Source organism: Paroedura picta, chromosome 11 (assembly GCF_049243985.1).
Source record: "Paroedura picta isolate Pp20150507F chromosome 11, Ppicta_v3.0, whole genome shotgun sequence".
Lineage (NCBI taxonomy): Eukaryota > Metazoa > Chordata > Lepidosauria > Squamata > Gekkonidae > Paroedura > Paroedura picta.
Window position 1 is genome coordinate 7,266,738 of NC_135379.1, and position 20,699 is coordinate 7,287,436.

General features: G+C 46.7%; 1 protein-coding gene across 1 annotated transcript in view; it reads left to right on the forward strand.

Annotated features, from left to right (window-relative positions):
- Positions 1-15,496, forward strand: part of DNAJB6 (DnaJ heat shock protein family (Hsp40) member B6) — a 42,273-nt gene extending 26,777 nt beyond the window's left edge. Inside the window, exons 9-10 of the mRNA XM_077304237.1 lie at positions 10,691-10,885; positions 13,813-15,496. Of these exons, the coding sequence (XP_077160352.1) occupies positions 10,691-10,885; positions 13,813-13,895 (278 nt within the window). The 3' untranslated portion in view covers positions 13,896-15,496. The remainder of the gene's footprint in view (positions 1-10,690; positions 10,886-13,812) is intronic.
- The last annotated feature ends 5,203 nt before the right edge of the window (positions 15,497-20,699 follow it).

The following is a 20,699-nucleotide window of genomic DNA, read 5'->3' on the forward strand; positions in this document are numbered from 1 at the left end:
AACGGTTTCTTTTGCAAGAGTTTGGAAGCTTTCTTGTGCAAGATCCATTGCTGTGTTACAATGGGAGTTACGCTCTTTGACTTCAAACAGAGGTAATTCTGGAACTTGCATGTGCTTCAGAGCGATTAATTCCTGATAGCAAACTTTATAGTTAGCTGAGCAAACTGCAAACAACATGTTCAGGCATAAGTCTTGGCAGCAAATCAGTCATTTGCATGCCAAGTGAAGTGTCATAAAACGACCCCCCATCTGATTGTTTATACAAAGGTAGGCTTATTACTGATACATATGCCACTTATAGACTCTGTATATACCTTTAAAAAAATTTGGCAACTTTAACATCAGGTAGGTCAGTAGGGTTACCCTTATCTTGTATATAGGGAGCTGAAAGTCTCTTTAGTTTATTTGAGTGTGCGGTGAGATTTGAATATTTGTTTATGGCTCCTGCTTTTAGCCACCGCAATTCCTTGGGGAAGAATTTGCAGAACTGCAAAGCTAAGCCTGATCCTGTGCTTTAAATTTGCTGCCAGTCTGTGCCCGAACAAACCACAGGCATCCGGTCCTTTTGTTTGTATTTCTTTTTGCACAGGATGGGGCAGATTCCTTCTGGTTGAGTGACCTAAGAAGCCCCAGTCAGTTGACTCTGGTGGGAGACTTGTCCTATGTCCAAGGCATCTGTCCCATGTCTTGGCATGGGGCTGCTGTGTCAAGGACTTGGGTGGGTAGCCAGGGATGTACGAATGTTTAGTGCTGAGGCTGTTGACAGAGTTCACATTTTTTTCAAGTGAAATTTGCTCCATTATGGGCTGGCATCTCACTCCCAGTAACACCCTTGCCTTTTCCATGCTGTAGGCCGTCTTGGACCACGACAGCTCCATGGAAGGCCTACACCTACAGACTTACACTATGTAACTGGGCTGCCTAACTTTCTTCTGCTGGTATTTCAGCTGCACCATTGTAAAACAGCCTTTGCATCCGTGCCCTGGCCCGCTCAGCTGGAACTTTGCATCTGGTAGGATTGGGCCCAAGACTTCTAGCATTAGTGCAACCATAACTTTGTGCCACTTCAGTCTGTTCAGCATGAGAGAAAAACACACTGAAATGAAGCCCAGTGTGTTTAGGGTTATGGGTGCTGATGTTGGTTGTACTGAGCTTTTTTTTGGCAAACGGTTAAGCATTCTTGAATCATTAGAGTTAGCTCTGTTTCAAAATAGTTTGGGGCCCAGATAAAATCTTCCCAAAATAGGCGCCTGTTACACGGAGTGCTATAAAATCTTATCAAAAGGACCCAGCTCTGTAGACCTCCCTTTAGAAAACAACAGCACTACACTTTTTTTTTTTAAACCATCCACTGCTGCTTTTCTGCTGTGGTAAGGGCACAGCCTGTAAGGATTGAAGGAGCCTGGAATAAAAAGTAGCATAGAAACAATTGAATTAATTTTATTTATTTACACCATTTATGTCCATGTTTCCACTCTATCATGGCCTCCGAGAGCTAACAATTAGTACAAACATAATAAAAATTACATTTCTACAACCACTTCTCCCAGCATATCCGGCTCAGGGCAATTTACAACATATTAATGTTATTGTTTTAAAGATTATTTATATAATAAATAATTTGCAGTTAATTTAAAATTTTGGATTTAAAATTTGCCTTTAACTATAAAAAGACTTTGCGGATGGTTAACCATTGATACAAATCTTAAAGCAAGTCAGAGCAATAGAATATAAGCAAGGTGAAATGCAGGGAATGGGATCTCAATTATCACCAAACGTATGAGAGACGAGAACAGATTTTGCCACTTGAAAGATCCTGGAACTTCTCCCAATGTGTGTCCATCTGGCTTGGCCTCCACCTCAAAGGAATCTTTCTCCAGGTAATCTAGCTCCACCCTTGAGAGAGATCATAGGAAACCCTACATTTAAACAAACAAGGAGAATGGGGATATCTGCACTGAATCTGCAAGCTTTCTCTTAAGCACCAGTTAAACCATGGCAGGCTTCACTGCTACACTGGCATTCCATAGATGGTTTCTGCATATTTTTGGCCTCCAGTTTAAAAAGCACTTTTTTGGGGGGTCGAGAAATTCTAAAACAATTATTCCCTCCTCCCATATAATATCAAATGCCAGGAGGTTTTAAAAGTTTTTGCTGTTGGTCTAGCATGTGTTGAAATACTTGCTTGTATTCAAAAAAGGGTGTCTGTGTTAAAAATGAACAGATTTTAGAACTTTGCCTTATTTGGAATTGTTGTAGTGTTGTGGGTTTTCTTGGAATTTCAAACCTTAGCTGAAGGGGGGGGGATCTTCATACTCAGAAACATTTGCAGAAACAATGTTAGCAGTATTCTGTAAACTCAGGTATTTAACTCTGGGAAATAAAAAAGGATTTTTAGCTTCCAAGCTGCTACTGAATGAAAGGAAGGTGGGGCAGGCCAGCTGAATGCTAAAAACTTGCTTCGGCCTCTGAAGGGTGACAGTTGCAATTCCTGTTACTTGCGTGGTGGTTCTCTAAACCAGGGGTAGTCAACCTGTGGTCCTCCAGATGTCCATGGACTACAATTCCCATGAGCCCCTGCCAGCAAATGCTGGCAGGGGCTCATGGGAATTGTAGCCCATGGACATCTGAAGGACCACAGGTTGACTACCCCTGCTCTAAACCTCTTGGCTGAATTCAGTTCACCTTAACTCGGAAATAGACCCACTGAGAGGGTCGGAGCGAGAAATAACAGCCCTAATCGATGCTATTGTAAGTTACAGTTGTGATTTGAAATGGTTTTTAATTGATTTGGTCTGTCACGTCTACATTTAAATTCATCAAACAATTTCAAAACATTAAAGCCAAAGAATAAATACTAAAATTTCCCAATTCCCTGTATCATAGGGCAGGACCCTTTTTGTTGGCATGTCGTGCAGTTCGACAGATTTCCAGCAGGGAGGCTGGTGGTTCCATCTTCCGGCCTCAACCATAGGCCTGGCAGAACAGCTCCATCTTGCAAGCCCTACGGAAGTGATTAAGGTCTTGCGGGGTTCTGATCTCATTCAGTAGAGTGTTCCACCAGGTTGGGCCAAATATGCCCTGGCCCTGGTTAAAGCCAGCTTACTCTCCTAATATAGTCTAATTGAGACACATGACTCACATGGGCACATAAATCTGTCTTATACTGAACCATCCATCAAAGTCCATATTGTCAAATCAGATTGACAGCAGCTCTCCAAGGTCTTAGACAGATTCCTGTGCACCTGGCTGAGAAGAGAACATCCCCCTGCCCCAGCTCCTGTGCTTTTTTAAAAAAAATGTATTCAGAAGTTTGTTTTGAATGCTCACCCCATATGTGAGTGCTCCTCATTTCCTTCACAGAGAGAGAGCCAATTTGGTGTGGTTAGGAGCTCTGGCTTCTAGTTTCCCCCATATGCAGCCAGCTGGGTGGCCTTGGGCTCACCACAGCCCTGTTAGAGCAGTTCTGACCGAGCAGGAATATCAGAGCTCTGTCAGCTTCCCCCCCCCCCCCCTTGCAGGGTGTTTGTTGGGAGGAGAGGAAAGGGAAGGCGAATTTAAGCATCTTTGGGACTCCTGGTAGAGAAAAGAACCAACTCTTCTTCTTAAGTAATATCAGGGCTCTCTCAGCCTCCCCTCCCTCACAGGGTGCCTGTGGTGGGGAGAGGAAAGGGAAGGCGACTGTAAACCACTTGGAGACTCCTTTGCAGATTATTGAAAAGCGGCATATAAGAACCAACTCTTCTTCTTCTTCAGTTATATCAGGGCTCTCTCAGCCTCCCCTCCCTCACAGCCTCCCCTCCCTCTGTTGTGGGGAGAGGAAAGGGAAGGTTATTGTAAGCCTCTTTGAGACTCCTTTGGGGAGAGAAAAGCGGCAAATAAGATTTAACTCTTCTTCTTTAATATACTTGCTTGAAATACTTATTCTGTCATTCCATTAAAACCTTTGAGGCAGCTTATGATTATGAACAAATCAAACAATAAAACAACAACAACCCAAATCCAACTAATACCAAAACCAGCAGGCTCCCCTGGATTGCACTAATGGAGGAATCTTGTTCTGGTTTTGAGAGCCTTCCCACGTAGCCGAAGCAAGGCCTTGGATTCAGCTTGATAAAAGCACCGGCAGCATGAAATATTGAAAGGCGAGTTCTGCCTCAGGAGGGGGTGTGAGAGAGACATGTACATCTTGTGAGAACATCTCTTCTGTCCCGTTCTTGGTATTTCCCCGCTTCTGTCACATCTTCCACTGGGCTAGTTTACCAGAGGACTTTTCATGTTCAATCTTGCCCCATTTAGGGCATTCCAGAGACCATGCTGTGAGACCTGAAGTCTAAGGAACCTTCGTAATGTCTGCCTCCAGCTTGCGCAAGGCTTCCAGCTCTTCCAAATGCACGTTGATAGTTATTGTGTTTTGAAAAGTTTCTTAGTACCCATGCTAAAAATACTCCAGTGAGACTAAGTTTGGCACTCGGATAATATCTTCTTCCCAGGCCATCTTGATGATTCCCTCACCACACCACGTACGTGTGCCAACAAGTATTTTTCCCATCTGTAAGAAGGCTATTAGGTGTGATCCTCCATAGTGTTGGCTATGCCACACATCATAGATCAGGGGTAGTCAAACTGCGGCCCTCCAGATGTCCATGGACTACAATTCCCAGGAGCCCTTGCCAGCATTCACCAGCGAATGCTGGCAAGGGCTCCTGGGAACTGTAGTCCATGGACATCTGGAGGGCCGCAGTTTGACTACCCCTGCCATAGATGCATGGGATTTCCCCAAGATGCTCTCTACCAAAAACATACTCAGCTGGTCGGAATATTTAAAATCTAAGGTTGCAACGTACATATTCACAAATACTGTATAAGGGCACACTTTTTTTAAAAAGAAAAGAAAATTGTACAAAGAAAAAAATCTTTTAGTCTTTAATGTGCTACTGACCTCTTCCTCTTTTCTGCTGCTGCAGGCAGACCGACATGGTCACCCATCTTGTCGGCAGCCTCGCCCTGTTTGCCTCCAGCACCCGGGAATTGGAAAGGCGTCTCGCCTCTTGAGCTTTCTCTAGCCGTCGTATTGACTAACAGCGTTGAGTTTTCGGATTCTTTTTGTGAACCTGCCGTCGGCTGCATTTGCTGTTGTGTCCAAAGGCCTTTCCAGCCTCTGGCACCATGTTTCAACTGCTCCTGGTTTAGAACAAGGCTTTTCCCACTGAATGATTTTTCAGAGCCAAACCGATACATGTACAATTTTTGCTTTTGGCCGTGGGGAGGTGTTGGTAAACTTGAAGCATGTGCCCATCACCAAAGTCCTGTCTAGCCAGCACCCTGATTTAAATCAGGCAAATGCCGAAAAGTGTTGACAGATGGCTTTATTGTTGATTTTGCATTGTGCAACGTTGCCCTCTGCTGATAAGTTTTGACTTCTGATGTCTTCTCTTAGATAAGAGCGAGGGTGTTCAGACGCGGCGTGCGACATAGCACGGGCATTGTGCCATTGTGACAAAAGTCTACGCTAATCCACATTGATCCGGCTCTGTTTAAAGAAGGCTAATGTGCAACTCCTATTGATTTAAACATTTTCATAGACCGCAGCTCATAGATAATCTGCCGAGAGTAGATCCGTACATATTGAAGAGTCAGTAATAGCTAGCTGTCTCGAACTGCCTCCAACTGACCAGGAGGGGGTAGGAAGGGGAGGGACCAAGCCATACAATACCTTGCTGGCCCAGGCTCATTGCGCATGGTAGTGACTAGAGTGCAGAGCGATAAGTCCTGTCATTTTGACTTAACTGACCGGAGGGGACGGGGGATGGAACGGCATAGGCCTGCCCCGTTTCTGCAGACACCCTTTGGTGAAGAAGAGCAACCTGGTAGCCAGCCCAGAGCGTAGGTGTGGTTCTGGTCAAAAATCATCTGAAAATATTTCTGGTCTGTGGTATGGTGATGACACTTCTGGTGACATGTGACTTTTGGGGGCACAGTAGGGAAGTGTGGCCAGCTGACATGACTTCCAGGGTTTCTCGAAGCCTGAAGACTGTTTCAGGGTTTTTCAATGATAAAAAGGTTGAGGAAAGCTGGTATAGGTGTTCTTTACTTTCCAGACAATTTCTCCCAAAGCCTTTCAACGGGCTTGGCCCATGTTTTGATGGCTGAGTCACCCACAAGCAAGGGTGTTCATTGTTGGCCTAAATAAGCCACACAGTTCTCATGCGTCTGAAATGGGTCAGTGGTTTAGCAATGTGGGTGCTTCACCATCTGTTTCCGAGAACTTCCCTGTAAGGACCCACCTGTTCCACTTACTATTGTGGGGCTAGTGGGAGTCATCCTATCAGAGGCCCGTGTAAAAAAATATAATCTCTGAGAAATGAGCTGTCTGTTTACATACTTGTTTTGAGGATTCTTTAATTATGAAAAGGAAGTCTAAAAATTGAAGAAATTGTGATGGAGAACCCAAAGATATGCAAAACTAAAGGCCTCATCCAAGAAATACACAACCAGAGAGAGTTCCAAAACTTGGGGAACCACCTCAAGGCTGTGAAGGTTTCAGGGTATGTATTGCATTTCATATATAGGATATAAAAGCATCTATCTTCTGCAATATATGCTTTAGGGCCACAGAATTTTAGCCTAGTCCATACTACGTTAATAAGTCAACAGACTTATAATTTACTTGTATTCCATTCACCTGTGGTCTAAGAGGAATGTTGCAGTACTATAATTTTGGGTCCTTGGGCATTACGCGGCATTTTGCTGGTAGAACTTAACTGAGAGTACTAGTGTCTTCATTTATGTTGCCGTACGCTTCTGCCTGTAGAAACTTTTTAATCGGCTTTCTCGATTTTCTTGATGCCTTTAGTACCACAACCAAATGACTAAACTTAAGTGCTATTTTTCAACATCCAGGCAAAATGTTGAGGAAACGTGGCTATGTATTTACCCAGGTGGGTTTACCTGCAGTATATTGTCTCTTTTTAAAAATTAAAAAAAATATATTTAGACCATTTTTTGCTAACAGCCAAAAACTATAGTATGTAGTTAATAATATAAAAATTAAACTCTTCTGTTAATAGCAGATATGAAAATGTTCTCGAGACAACCTGATAGTTGGCAGCCAGAAACTAGTTAGAAACAAAAGTTTTGTGCCTCTGGAACAGCATGAAAAGTTGCCTTTCTTCCCCACCTCTTCTACAAATCTACTCCTGTTCCAGAGGGTGGGTGCAGTTATAGAGAGAATCTTATTTCTGACCACTATAACTTGGCCCCTCTGAGGATGGAGGGTTCCCATCAATAGACTATATTGCCTTGATCTGACTTGGTGCGAAGGCTCAGAGAAGTGACCCTTGATATGTGTGGGTCTTTTGAAACAACCGGTCTGACTGACCACAAGAACTGGTAGAATCAAGTTCAAAGCGACCAGGGTGTATTAAACACACACCCTGCTATCCTGCTGTTAGTTGAAATTGCTGAACTCTCTTTAAGGGCAGACCTGTCTGACAACGTTCCTGTAGTGAAGCTTGGATCAGTGAAGCAACATTCAGCAGACAGTGTAGTCGATGAAGGTGGGAAATGAACCCCTGGTTCCAATTTCCTCCTGTTTTTGGGCTGGCTCTTTTAGTTCCCCAGGCTTTTCACTTGATGGGACAAGGTAATAAGTGCCTCTATTGCAGGTCAATTAATTTTCTCTACAACCGCTGAATCATCTGAACATCACCCTGCCATCTCAAGGCACCGTTTCAGAATAGGGGCGGCTATGCTGGGATGCTTTGTTAATGAAATACAGAGCTGAGAGACATCAGTATATCGATGATATCCAGATAATCTTACTCAGCAGCTTTATGTCTATGATAAATTATATTGGACTGAATACCGATCCCTAAGGGACTCTATAAATCAATGTCCCACCAATGGTAAGGCATTGAGTTATCTTGGCAGTAAGGAAGGGAGCTATCCTGAAGCCTCCAGACAGATGTTTCCGATGGCACGATCAGCCATATTAAAAATCACTGAGAGAGCCAGCAAGGTTTTCATGGAGTAATTAATCTTATAATCTGAAGGTGGATACAAAGGCTTGTAAAAGAGTCTGCCCTGTATCAGAGTCTGAATCTAGACCAGCCTTTCTCAACTTTGTTTACCATTGAGAGCCCCCTGAAACATTCTTCCGGCTTTGAAGTGGCACAATTGTGCAGAACAGGGTTGGGAAGCACAGCTGTGTACATGCCTACCTGGCAGTTTTCTGTCAGCCCACTCCCAGACATTGCCCAACTAACTTTGTTCCTCTACTCAGTATACCAAGGAGCTTGGGGGGATCCATGAGGCAGCAGGAAAAGTTGCTGGGGTGTGATTTTGTGGATTGCCCTGGTCAACCCTTTAATACTAGGGATGGGCACAAACTGTTCATGAGCCCAAATCTGGCATGAATTTGAACTGGTTCAGAGCCCCTGAATCGATGTTCATGGAAAGCATATTCCCTGAATATTTACTGCCCTTTTGTCTAGTAAATGGCAGTGCGGGCCATTTAAACTGAGCAGGGTGTGTCTACTCATAGCCATTTAAACTTAACCACCTGGTAGGTCTACCTGTTAGGTTTCAATGGCTGTGAGCCATTTGATCCATCCGTTTTGCTCTCCACCCCCCATTGATGAAATGGCTCACAGTTATTTCAGCCTAATAGTGGATGGACACCCTTAAGTGGGGGGAAGCAAAAAAAAAAAAAGGATCAATCCGATCAACCAAACCCTCTAAGCACTGACTAGTTCTCTGCTCAGTAAAAATTTTAATGGTAAAGAGATGGCAGCTTCTGAATAGTTTTAAAGCCACATTTAAATTTTATGTAAACTTTCTGTACTGATAGTTTGATATTTGATGAAACTAGCTTTATCACCAGAGATAGGGAATACATTGGATAGGTGGTTAGAAATAAACAAAATTCCTTGGAGCCAGCATAAGAATCAGGGCTAGCCTCCTACAATACTGGGCATTTGGGAATGGCAAATGACTTGCGAGGACTTGTGGTGAATGAAGTCAAAGTTGATTATGGCCTCTATTTGCAGATAGAACAAGTCGGACCAAAATGAGAGCACTTGTACCGTCAGCTAGATTTTGCAGAAACAGGTCAGGTCTGTTGTCTCATCCACAAGTATATTGTTCATTAAAGACTATAATCAGGGGTTGCTTGGGATTTCAACACTCACATTCCTTTGAGTGTGACAGGGATTTGGCGAGCAGCATGCACAACTTTTCCTTCTATTTAAAACATTCTTCCCGCCACCATGCTAATAGTGGAGTGGATCTTTCCCCTGATTATTTTGCCCAGTGCTTGATATCCAAGACGGAAGGCTACTTCTTTTTGTGCCGCCTTGGAGAAGGGAGCAGGGTACACAGCAAATCCCGTCTGGAAGCTTCTGCCCTCTGACTAACCTGGGACAGAAGTCATTGTTTGTCTTTTGGGTTGGAGAGACAGGTCCTCTCCTCCCCAGCCAATGTGAATAATAAATCTAAACAAGGCTGGGAGACCAAGTAAGCTTAGTAAAAAAGAAGTCCAGAAGATTGGCTGGCTAGACCATTTTTGTTTGTTTCAACACTTGGGCACTTGGGGTTGGATCTGATAGTTTTTCCTTGTTCCCTTCCTTCAACAAGGGAAAACTATCAAAAAAATGTTGCATCTACTGAAGGAAGCCTTCCTTTTTAGATGGAGGGCTTACCAGAACTGAGTCATAGGATCCAGCGTTATATCCTAGACCAGGGGTAGTCAAACTGCGGCCCTCCAGATGTCCATGGATTACAATTCCCAGGAGCCCTTGCCAGCATTCGCCAGCGAATGCTGGCAAGGGCTCCTGGGAATTGTAGTCCATGGACATCTGGAGGGCCGCAGTTTGACTACCCCTGTCCTAGACCATGGGACCACCTGGAAAGTGATGTCTTCAGGGGATTTATGCTTTTTCTTGTTTCTCTCATTTTAAACATGTTCAGAGAAACTTGCTGGAAGGACAAGAGCACCCAGCCCAAGCATGGTCTTTGGAATAGTTTACATGAAGAAAACTGCCAGGATTCTTGACCTGGGGGATCATGTCACTTTTTTTTGAAATGGTATTATAAGATACAGCAATGCAGCTTGCCCAATCAGACTTTCAGGACAATGTGGGGAAAGGGGTAATGAAACACCTATTTAATTGGCAGAGCAAAATTCTCGTCCTGCTACAGATGGAGAAACTGAGGTGCCTAAGTGTGGCCTGCTTGCTTCTGAAATGTGGGGGGGGGGAGAGTTTTTTTAAAAACAAAATTGGAGCGTACGGCTAGGGGGAATCTGAAGTCCGCCCCTTCTTATGCACCATCTTGCTGCAGTCCGTTGCTTCTCTCCCCCCCCCCCCCCCGACTGGCTCACTTTGGCATCGGAGTTGGACTTGGAGAAAAACCCTTAAAGCAACTTAACTGAGCAAGGTAAAGTAGGTAAACAGGGCAGGATTCAATTCTCTTCGCTTGCTCCATTTTAGTTGTTAAAAAAACAGGCCCCTTGCATCAGGCATGGACGTTGAGTTGGACCCATTTCGTTTCAGCCTCAGGTTTCCCCGAAAGGCCGAGCGCAAACATTTGATCGCCTCTTGAAAACGAAGTCGTTTCCCTTGAACCTGAATCCATCCGGCACGGCCGCCTCCTTTCTTTCTTGAATCGTCTGCTTTTTCGCCCCCCTCAGGTGTGTCTGACGAAGAGGCCCTGGCCGAGGAATGCAGACGCCGAGGACAAAACGCGTTGCCTTTCCAGCCGACCACTGTCCGGTCTCCAAAGTCCCTCAAGCCGGCTGCCTACCCTAAGCATGTCTTTCACATTAACAGTGACGATGACGATGACTTGGTCATGACCGGATGGGAGTCTCCCTTTTACTCATCAGGTGTGCACAAAAGGGGGGACAAGGAACCCGCCAAAGCCGAGACGCCGGCGAAGCAAAAGCCGGTCTCAAAGTGCCGAGCCAAAGTGTGCTGCTGCGTTCTGACTTGACTCGAGCATTTTGGCCGCTTTTCTTCACCGCGCTTAGGCTGGCTTCGGAGTAGGCTGGTCTGCGGCAGCTTGTACCCCACCGCGCGGCCGAAACAGTTGACGGGAGCATTAAAGGAGAAATGGTTCCACTAAGACGCCAAGAGCCTTAAACTCGCTGAAAATTTCATTACTGTGTAGATGTGGTGAGCTGGAGCAGTGCCCCCCCCCCCCCACCTTAAGCTGGTCGAACTGCCTCCAATTTAGGTGGCTCTTCTGCTGAAGGAAGAGTTGCTGAAGTTGAAGGGAGCACCCTTAGTGGAGCAGTAGGGTAGAGCCCCCTCTGCCACTTCCTTACCTTGTCCCAGATCGAGTAACACAATGCCTAGGGGTGGGGTGGGTGGGTGGGTTTGGCTGGTTTTGTACTGTTAAGTAACTCTAGTTTTTAGCTGGAATTGATGGAGTCTACTCAACAACACCCCTTCCCCCCCCCCCCAATTCCTTATAACAGCCCACAGCTTCACTGACAAAAAGGCGTGGAGCCCCCTAACAGTTTCCGAACAACCTTCATTTCCATCGGCCCCTTATCTAAAACATCTAACTTGCAGATTAATGCTACAAGATTCGTGTTTCACTGAGTTGCCCTCCCCCTCCACCATATTAACAAGCACTTTTAACATGGGTAATCCATGCTCGAACCAGATTTGGTTTTATTGGCGGCCATTGTGGAAGAGGGAAGCACACTAAATCGATGAACTGGGGGGCACGCTGAGGCTGCAGGGGTGGCGGGGCGTGATTAGAATCCTTGCAGGGAAGTGGCCTATATTTGGAGCAGGCTGCTGCCATTCCGCAAGCCGGCACCTCCCCTTTCTAAACGGACCAGTCACTTCTCAGCCGTTTCCCAAGCAAGGTTTGTTTAGAGCAGGCTCAGTTGCCCTGTGGAATGGGATCAGGTGCCCTGAGTGTGTAGGTGGGGCTTATTTTCTGCAATGCATAGCCCTAGAAGGGAAATGGGTAGTTTTGTAATGGGTGGCTTTGATGCATTATTCCGGTAGCTGGTGGCACCAGTGGTTCCCTTAAGATCCATCGTCATGGGGTTTTGTCTGTTTTGAAATCCATCTATCATTTCTAGCCTCCTGTCTGTTGAGTTGTCAGTGTTGTGCCCTTTTGGCGACAGGGTGTGACCCACTTACAAATATCCTTTCTCCTGCTGGTGGTTCTTCAGAACCAGTACCTTTGGTCTGTCCTGTCTGGTGGATCATAATTGCTTCATAGAATGTGGACTTATCTTCTTCTTTGGCAGTGGCTGCTCTAAAAATTAAGAGTTTATCCACCTGAACAGGTATTTCTCTCTTTATAAACAAGAGGGAACTTTTATAAAAAGAGAACACGCTGGAGGAAGCTTACAGAGAAACGTCATTTGGCTTCTGATAGGACACCCAGTTTTTAATCTAGTTGATTACATTATAGTTCCTCTTATGTAGACAAGAGAGCTATTTTTGTATGTATTCTCCAAGTCAATAGCTACTTAGAGGCCTCATAATAAGTGCCTGAGCATCTATTTGGGAGGGAAGACAAGCACCGTCAAGCCAGATGTGCTGCTGGCTACCATCTGGATTTAGAAATAGAAAACCTCTCCTGCAGATAGTGTTCTCGCCTACTTATTTGAAGAATGTTCCAAGGGAAATTCCCTTGTTCCTATGGGTGACCCCCCCCCCCAAAAGTAGCTTGTCTTTCATTTGGTCTGCTAGCAGGAAGGTTCAAAGCTCAAAGTACAGTAGACACGTGAAGAATGTAAGGTTTCCAGTGCAGATTGGGCGAAGGAAGATCAGTTGCCTTTGGTCATGATTTTGGAATGGAACTTTTACACATGGTTGTACCCCATGGCGGGTTAATTCCTAGCATTCCTGCTCAGCTGACAGCATCTCTTTCCTCCGGCACAGAATACACTGCCAAAAGACCTGCCTGAGTTAGCTGTAAGCTTCCCACCCCAATGGAACACCCCACCCCCTATTGTTAGCTGAGTTTTAGGAGCCAACCCCAATGGTCCAGTTTTATCAAGAGGGAAGCAGCTCCTGAATTGTCTTGAAGGTCCTTTGAATGTTCAGTTAAAACATTCAGCTTCAAAGAGAGGCCTTTAACAAAAAAGATTAAAGGAACTCTATTAAAATTGGCGGTAACCATAAAACTATTATTATTTTATTACGATTATTTATTAAATGAATTTCTGTACCGCCCACCCAACAGAAATAAATTTATGCCAGTTTTCAAAATCTCAAGTAATGGCAGACAGGAAGAGGACAAGGAGTGTACATATTGTTCTTGAGAGGGCTGCAGAAAGACCCATCCCAATGGTGCCATATTGGAAACCACGAAACCCACATGGCTCCTAGCATTCCATTGAGAATGGCTAGGAATACATTAGGACATTTCTGTGCTTGACTTTCTGCACCTGTGTTACAAACTGCCTACTGTCAGCCACATCTCTGTGATTCAGTCATAACATCGAGCCGAACATGCCACGTGGACCCTCCCGGGGGGGTTGGAATATTTCCTGTGTCAGAGAAACTCGGGTGTGAACTCTCAATGGAATCCGGAGGTCATTTCTCTGAGGCCGGTACTGTTGTGACAGCATGCTCTGTTTGGAGATGCTAACATATACAGGCTGGCTGTTAAGGAAACCGTGAGCATGCAAGGGACCAGGGAAAAGCTTGTGCATATCTGAGCAAAGTCGCTTGACTCCTTATGTTTTAAGAGGACAGGGCTTCTTTAAAGTGGGGTGTTTTGCTGCTTTAACGGAGGGGAATCTGAGTGAACACTGTTTTACCAGCCATGTCTCCTCAGGACACAAAGAAGTCAGCAAGCGGAAGAAGCAGAAGCTGAGGGAGGAGCAGAAGAAGAAGAAGTCGGCCAAGGCGCCTTACTAAAACGGACGGCGAGGCCCTAAAACACTGAACCCCGTGCTCTCCTACTATTTAACAATCCCCGATCCCCGGTGCATCCCTTTTCTCACGGTTCTATTCACTTAGTGAGGGAGATAGCGAAGACTCTTGTTTCCAAGTATGCTCAAGTTGCACTGTTCTGCTTCAGCGCCACACATTCGCTTCTGTACGGCTGCTCGGTTACCCACACTCTGCTGTGACGTCTCCCCCCTTGAAATCAGGGGGTCTTTCTTCTCAAGTAGGATCAGGATATCAGCCGCCCCAACCTGAGCAGGTCCAGGCTAGAAACGTGTTAAAGTTTGGAAAACGCAATACTAGATTCCTTTTCCCAGACTAAATCTACCGTGGCCGAATGCATTTTTTTTTTTTTTTTTTTTGCTCAGGCTTGCGCGAGGGATGGCTTGGACCCTGCAGATCCATTCTGTTCCACAAACCGTGGTCTTTTCCTCCGGTGTAAGGAACCTTTTGTTCGGTGGAACAGATCGATGGGATCCAACTCCACGGCTTCATTTTAGAAACGGCCACTTGGATTGGGTGCCAGTTTTGAAAACCCCCAATGCATCCCTCATCTAAGTTTCCTGCAGGTAGCGGCAGGGTTAAGCTTTAGACCAAATTCAAGCAGAACGGCTTGAGTTGACGCAATCAGTTTTTCGGCGTTCCCTTCCCACAATGCTTTTACGTGCCATTCTTTGTGCGCACACGGCGTCATGCAGATATGATTGGAGTCAGTTCCCAGTGAGAGTTCCCCAAACTGATCCAGACCCAGTAAACTGACTGCCCATTCTATCAGAACCATGCCTCAATCGGCTATTCATCAACGATCGTGAAGAACCAATAGGGTCCCGTCCAGATCACAAAGAAGGCATGCAAAGCCACCAGGGCTTCCTCGGTGCAGGCATCCTTCATTGTCCTTCAGCTGACTCACCTGTGGGGAGTGCCTGGCCAGGGGAAGGCTTGGGGGTGACCAGCTGGAGCGCTAATGCCTCCTATCGCCTGGTCTGATCTCCAGGAGTTATTGACGCATTATGCGTGTCCATCTAATCAGATTTGGGCTGAACTGCGGAGTGAGAGCATGCCAGTGCTTGCCCGGGAAATGTAAATGTTTAAAACAGCTTCATCCCTCCGTACACGTTTTTAATTTGCATGCTCCACAATTTCCGCTAACCTCATAACCAAGTGCTCAGCCCATCGCCTTCCAAGCACGGCCGTCGTAAGCAAGCTGCCTTCTTGCTGTTTAATCCTTGAGCTGAAATTCTCTGCAGCTTCGGTTTCCAGCGTTGGTTCTCACCCCCCCCCTCTTTGCCCGTTACGTGACCCTGTTGGAAACCCACATTTCCTGGAGGAATCGTTCATTAGCCCCTAATAACATAGCGTAGGTAAGGAAGAAGGCGACATGAGGATTTCGGGTCCTTATTTGGATTTAGCTTCACTGCTCGTATTATGGAAACGTAACCTTAATGCAAACTCGTTGGGGTATTTAAAATTCTGAAACAAGGTACAGTACCTTTTTGTTTTGTTACATAAATACCACTGAATTGTGTTGTGCAGTGTTACTAATATTTAAAGAAATAAAGTCTGTTCCCCTATTTCTCGGGTTTTGTTTAATCTTTTTTTAAAAACGCAAATCGATTTCAGACATTGGAAAAGGAACGGTAAGACAAAGGAGCCTTTTGCATGCGTCCAGAATATTCTTCCCCTTCGGGTAGCAAAGCAATGGGTGGCCTGCGGAGTCACAGCAGAAATCCGTATGAGTCAGAAATCCATATTTTATTCAATCGCCATCATTGTGAGTGAGTCACTGTTTATGGGGTTTTTAATGGGGAATTTTAATGGTTTTTAATGTATTGATTTGTATTGAAATATTGTGAACCGCCACAAGCTGGTTTCTGAGAGTGGCGATCATACAAACTAAAATAATGAGAAGGAAGAAAGGAAGGAAGAAAGAAACTCAAATACTTTGGCCACCTCATGAGAACGAAGGACTCCCAGGAGAAGAGCCTAATGCTGGGAGCGATTGAGGGCAAAAGAAGAAGGGGACGACAGAGAACAAGGTGGCTGGATGGAGTCACTGAAGCAGTCGGTGCAAACTTAAATGGGCTCCGGGGAATGGTAGAGGACAGGAAGACCTGGAGAATCATTGAAGAAGAAGAAGAGTTGGTTCTTATATGCTGCTTTTCCCTACCCGAAGGAGGCTCAAAGCGGCTTACAGTCGCCTTTCCATTCCTCTCCCCACAACAGACACCCTGTGGGGTGGGTGAGGCTGAGAGAGCCCTGATATCACTGCCCGGTCAGAACAGCTTTATCAGTGCTGTGACTAGCCCAAGGCCACCCAGCTGGCTGCATGTGGGGGAGCGAAGAATCGAACCGGGCATGCCAGATCAGAAGTCCGCACCGCTAACCACTACACCAAACTGGCTCTCATTGTCCATGGGGTCGCGATGGGTCGGACACGACTTCACACCTAACAACAACAACTACTACTACTTATTAGTAGTTTCTGTGGAGGGAGGAGGAAACAGGAAAACACTGAAAGCCACAGAATGAGGCCAGATGACTAACAATGGCCATTTATTCTGGCCAGAAGAGTTACAACGACTGGCATGCTTCTTCCTCCAAGCAGAGTAGCCTTCAGAAGCAGAAAACAATGTTTGTTTCAAGAAAGAGTGAGTTGGATGGGTTGATTCTATGTTGCTCATTTCGCATCATCTTCTGCTCACACTCTGATTAACGTAACATGTGAGCGGATGGCTCATCGGCAGCCACAGCAGAAAGGCACGTGTTGGGCGTCCCCGGTTGCCGAGGCTGCTGGGTTCCCCGAGGTGCCGGCACACACAGCTCTGCCGTCATGAGCAAGTTACCTGTAGCCACACAAACCAGGCAAAACTAGCCCCGGATCACCCTGTGACTCAATTCTCACTCACTGGAATCAGGAAAAGGTTTTGTTATTATTTTTTTTAATGAATTATTTATTCGTTTTAATACTTGTACACTTTCAGCTTAGGATATGCAAGAACAAGACCCGGAAGGGAAGGGGGAGCGGGATAAAAACATTACGGGAGGGAGACCAGCTTAACGGCGAGGATCTCTATGCAGGTCATGCCCCCCCCCCCCCCCACACACACACTGGTATTGTTGCATGCACAGAAAGTGGTTTAGGAGCTGTGGCCCATTGGGAGAGGATGTCTTGCATTCGGAAGGCCCCAGGTGCAGCCCCAACATCTCCAGTCAAAAGGAGCAGGTAGTGGGTGATGCAGAATGATGGCCTGGAGGTAAAGAAAAGGATAGCTATTAGAGATTGATTATAGTTGTATATCCTGTCCTGGTTCAAGTCTTTGGTTCTGAGCAGGCAGAGAAAACGGCCTGTTCCTCTCTGGAATGTACTTTTTGATAAGCCCTCTCACAAGACCAGAGTTTATAGCTGAGATAGTCCTTCTCAAGGCTCGAGAACTGGGAGAAGAGCGTATCATTACTGCTTATGTAAACAATTGTAGGTTGGGGGGGGGGGGAAGCATGTGACCAGCTTTTTGGACCTGTCAGCAGTTCCTGGAAGGCTGGCTTAAGGTCTGTAGGGTCTTTCCCAGAGTTAGAGTGGAGAGGTAGTGACCCCAGGCTATTGGCTCATCCTGCAAGCCCAACCTCCCAGGCAAGGGTATTTAATATGATGTAATCCCATTGCAGCAAAGAAATTAAAAGACGCTTGCTCCTGGGGAGGAAAGCTATGGCAAATCTAGACAGCATCCTAAAAAGCAGAGACATCACCCTGCCAACAAAAGTGCGTTTAGTCAAGGCTACGGTATTCCCAGTTGCAATGTATGGCTGCGAAAGTTGGACCATAAGGAAGGCCGAGCGTCAAAGAATTGAGGCTTTTGAACTCTGGTGCTGGAGAAGACTCTTGCGAGTCCCTTGGACTGCAAGGCGAACAAACTGGTCAGTCCTAGAGGAGATCAGCCCTGACTGCTCCTTAGAAGGCCAGATCCTGAAGATGAAACTCAAATACTTTGGCCACCTCATGAGAAGGAAGGACTCCCTGGAGAAGAGCCTAATGCTGGGAGCGATCGAGGGCAAAAGAAGAAGGGGACGACAGAGAATGAGGTGGCTGGATGGAGTCACTGAAGCAGTCGGTGCAAACTTAAATGGACTCCGGGGAATGGTAGAGGACAGGAAGGCCTGGAGGATCATTGTCCATGGGGTCGCCATGGGTCGGACACGACTTCGCACATAACAACAACAACAATCCCATTGTTCTCTGCACAGATTTGGGAATCCCCCCCCGGGTCTATTTCTTTTGCAGTAAAAATATAAAAAGTTTTTTCTCTCGGTGTGATTCATTGGGGCTGGGCAAACGAACCCTAATTTGGCCATTTGGCTATCAAGAAGATCCCCGCCAAAGTAGACAGCACTGGCCTTATTCTGTGTCCCTTAGTCCGCTGACCTTCCCCTGCACTCCGCACTTTCCCTCCCCTCCTTGCTCTTCTTTCACAGCCAATAACTCTCCCGGTATGTGCTCCTCTGCACTCTTGGGCCTGCTCCGGGGCAAAAGTAAAGTTCTGCTCACTATGCATGGTGGAGAAGGGAGACCAAAGGGTCTGGAGAGCATCCTTACAAAGTGGCTGACAAAGTGGCAGGCAAAAAAATGTACGCTTGCTTAGCTCCAGGGCTTTCTAGTGGCGATCATCGGACACAACCTGTTGTCAAGGGCTTGAGAAGGACAGGTTGTTTCCACCTTAGGTGGCTTAGCTGTCTCCTTCACTGAAGAAAATCCATCTGCTGGTCTGTCTCCTTTCTGGGGTTTAGGAAATGCCTGGACACACCCCTTTCCTTCTGCTGACTCGCGCTATGGTGAGGGTTCCTCTCGAGGGCTGTGTTTCACCTGTTGGCTGTGTCCAGAGGGCCAATCACTCCCAGCGCAGGGCAGGGTCAACTCCCGGGAATCTCTGCAAGGACGGCTAAGCCAGCTGAGCATTCCGATTCCAGTGGCTGGATCATTTCCTGCCGAAGGTAAGGAGTGAATCATCCCAGAAGGTGCATTTGCCATGCTTGTCCGTACAGGTGATTGTTCCGTGCTGACTAGGCAGGCGTGGCTTGCTCTTAAACATTTCCGTTGCACAATGGAAGTGCAGCGCTCGATGCTTCGACCCAGTTTGCTTTTCAAAGCAAGCCATCAGGGTTGATCGTGATAAATAAGGAAATGTAGCCTGAAATGCCACACGCTAAATGGCTGCTAGCCGTGAAGAAGAAAGGGAACCTCCATGTTCAGGGGCAGTACGCCTCTAAATGCCATTGCCAGCAGGCAAAATCAGAGGAAGGCCTCAGATTCTATTGCCCTGTTGCTGGGTCTGGCCAGACACTTTGCAAAGATGCTCGACTAGACGGACAGCTGGTCTGAGTCCGCAGGGCTCTTTTCCCGTTCTTAAGTACCCTCCCACCTGGGCTCAGGCGAGAGAAAGCCAGGCCCCTAGAGTCCTTCTGAAAAAGGATCCCCAGTCCAGCCAGCTATTTTTGTTTTATCTGTTGTGATAAAGGATCGCTGACACAAGCAAAGGAAGAGGAAAGAACCAAGTTAAATGAATCACTCTTGTATCATGTCTTGTGAAAGTAAGGGAAGGATGGGCGGGTACCTTCTCTTGCAATTACCATGGCTGGAAATCTCCTGCAGCATTTTCAATTAGCGTTTCTTTCCTACCTGCGGTTAGCAGGATGCTAAAATGGAAAAAACACCTAAGAGCTGCTTCATAAGGGAATCTCCACCACGGAGATCTTGCGTGACCCTCTTTTCTCGGTTACGCCATATTCTGAATAGGCTCAATTCCTGGCAAGGATTTTGCTCTGTTCTCACCTAGCAATTGTAACTGGGGCAGAGAAAACCATGAGGAACAAGGAAGTTAGAAATAGCCAGGATGGGTTAAGGATTTGTGCATCCTAGCAGAGTCCTATTGCAGCAGGAAAGCCAGACTGGGGGCAGACTGGCCCCACAGTGGAAAGGGGTGTCAATCCAAATGTCCTGAAAGAGGGGAAAGGGGGAGAGAGGCTGATCTATGGGGGGAAGGCACCATGCTGGGTCCATAGCATATGCTACATGGATAAACCGGCCTTGGAAATAGCACTATTATTTATAGTTGGCATGCTGGGAAACGTCTCTTTATGGTGAGAATCTGATTGCCTTCAGATGTTCTGAACCAGGGGTGGTCAAACTGCAGCCCTCCAGATGTCCATGGACTACAATTCCCATGAGCCCCCGCCAGCGAACCAAGCATGAGAAACAGCTGCTACATTTGACATACTGGGCCAGCGAATGCTGGCAGGGGCTCATGGGAATTGTAGTCCATGGACATATGGAGGGTCGCAATTTGCCTACCCTTGGCCTTAGCCAACGTGGCCCTGCGCTTTCGCTCTTTCCCGGGCCGGGGGCCTTACGGGGGCGAGCAGCGGGTCCCTGACCGGCTCCCCCTCTGGTTGCACTGCAACCCCCCCCCCGCGCCGCCCCACTGGAAGGCGAGATGCGAAGGGGGGAGACCCGGTTTGTGGAGCCGGCGGCGGGGGAGGGTCTTTCTGGGGGGGGTCTGCTTCCCCCCCCCAGTATCCGACCGCAGAGGCGACTCCCGCGGGCTCCACCAACGGAGAAGAGCCTTCAAATGTTGTGTCGACGCGCCCCCGCGTGGTGAAAGCAGGACTTGCACTCAGGCGAGCCACGGGCGAAGGCGGGGGCGGAGTCGCGCCGTCAGACTCAGCAGCGCCGGCCGTCCAAAATATTTTGCATCCTTAGAGAGCACCGAGGAAGGGCGGGTGTCG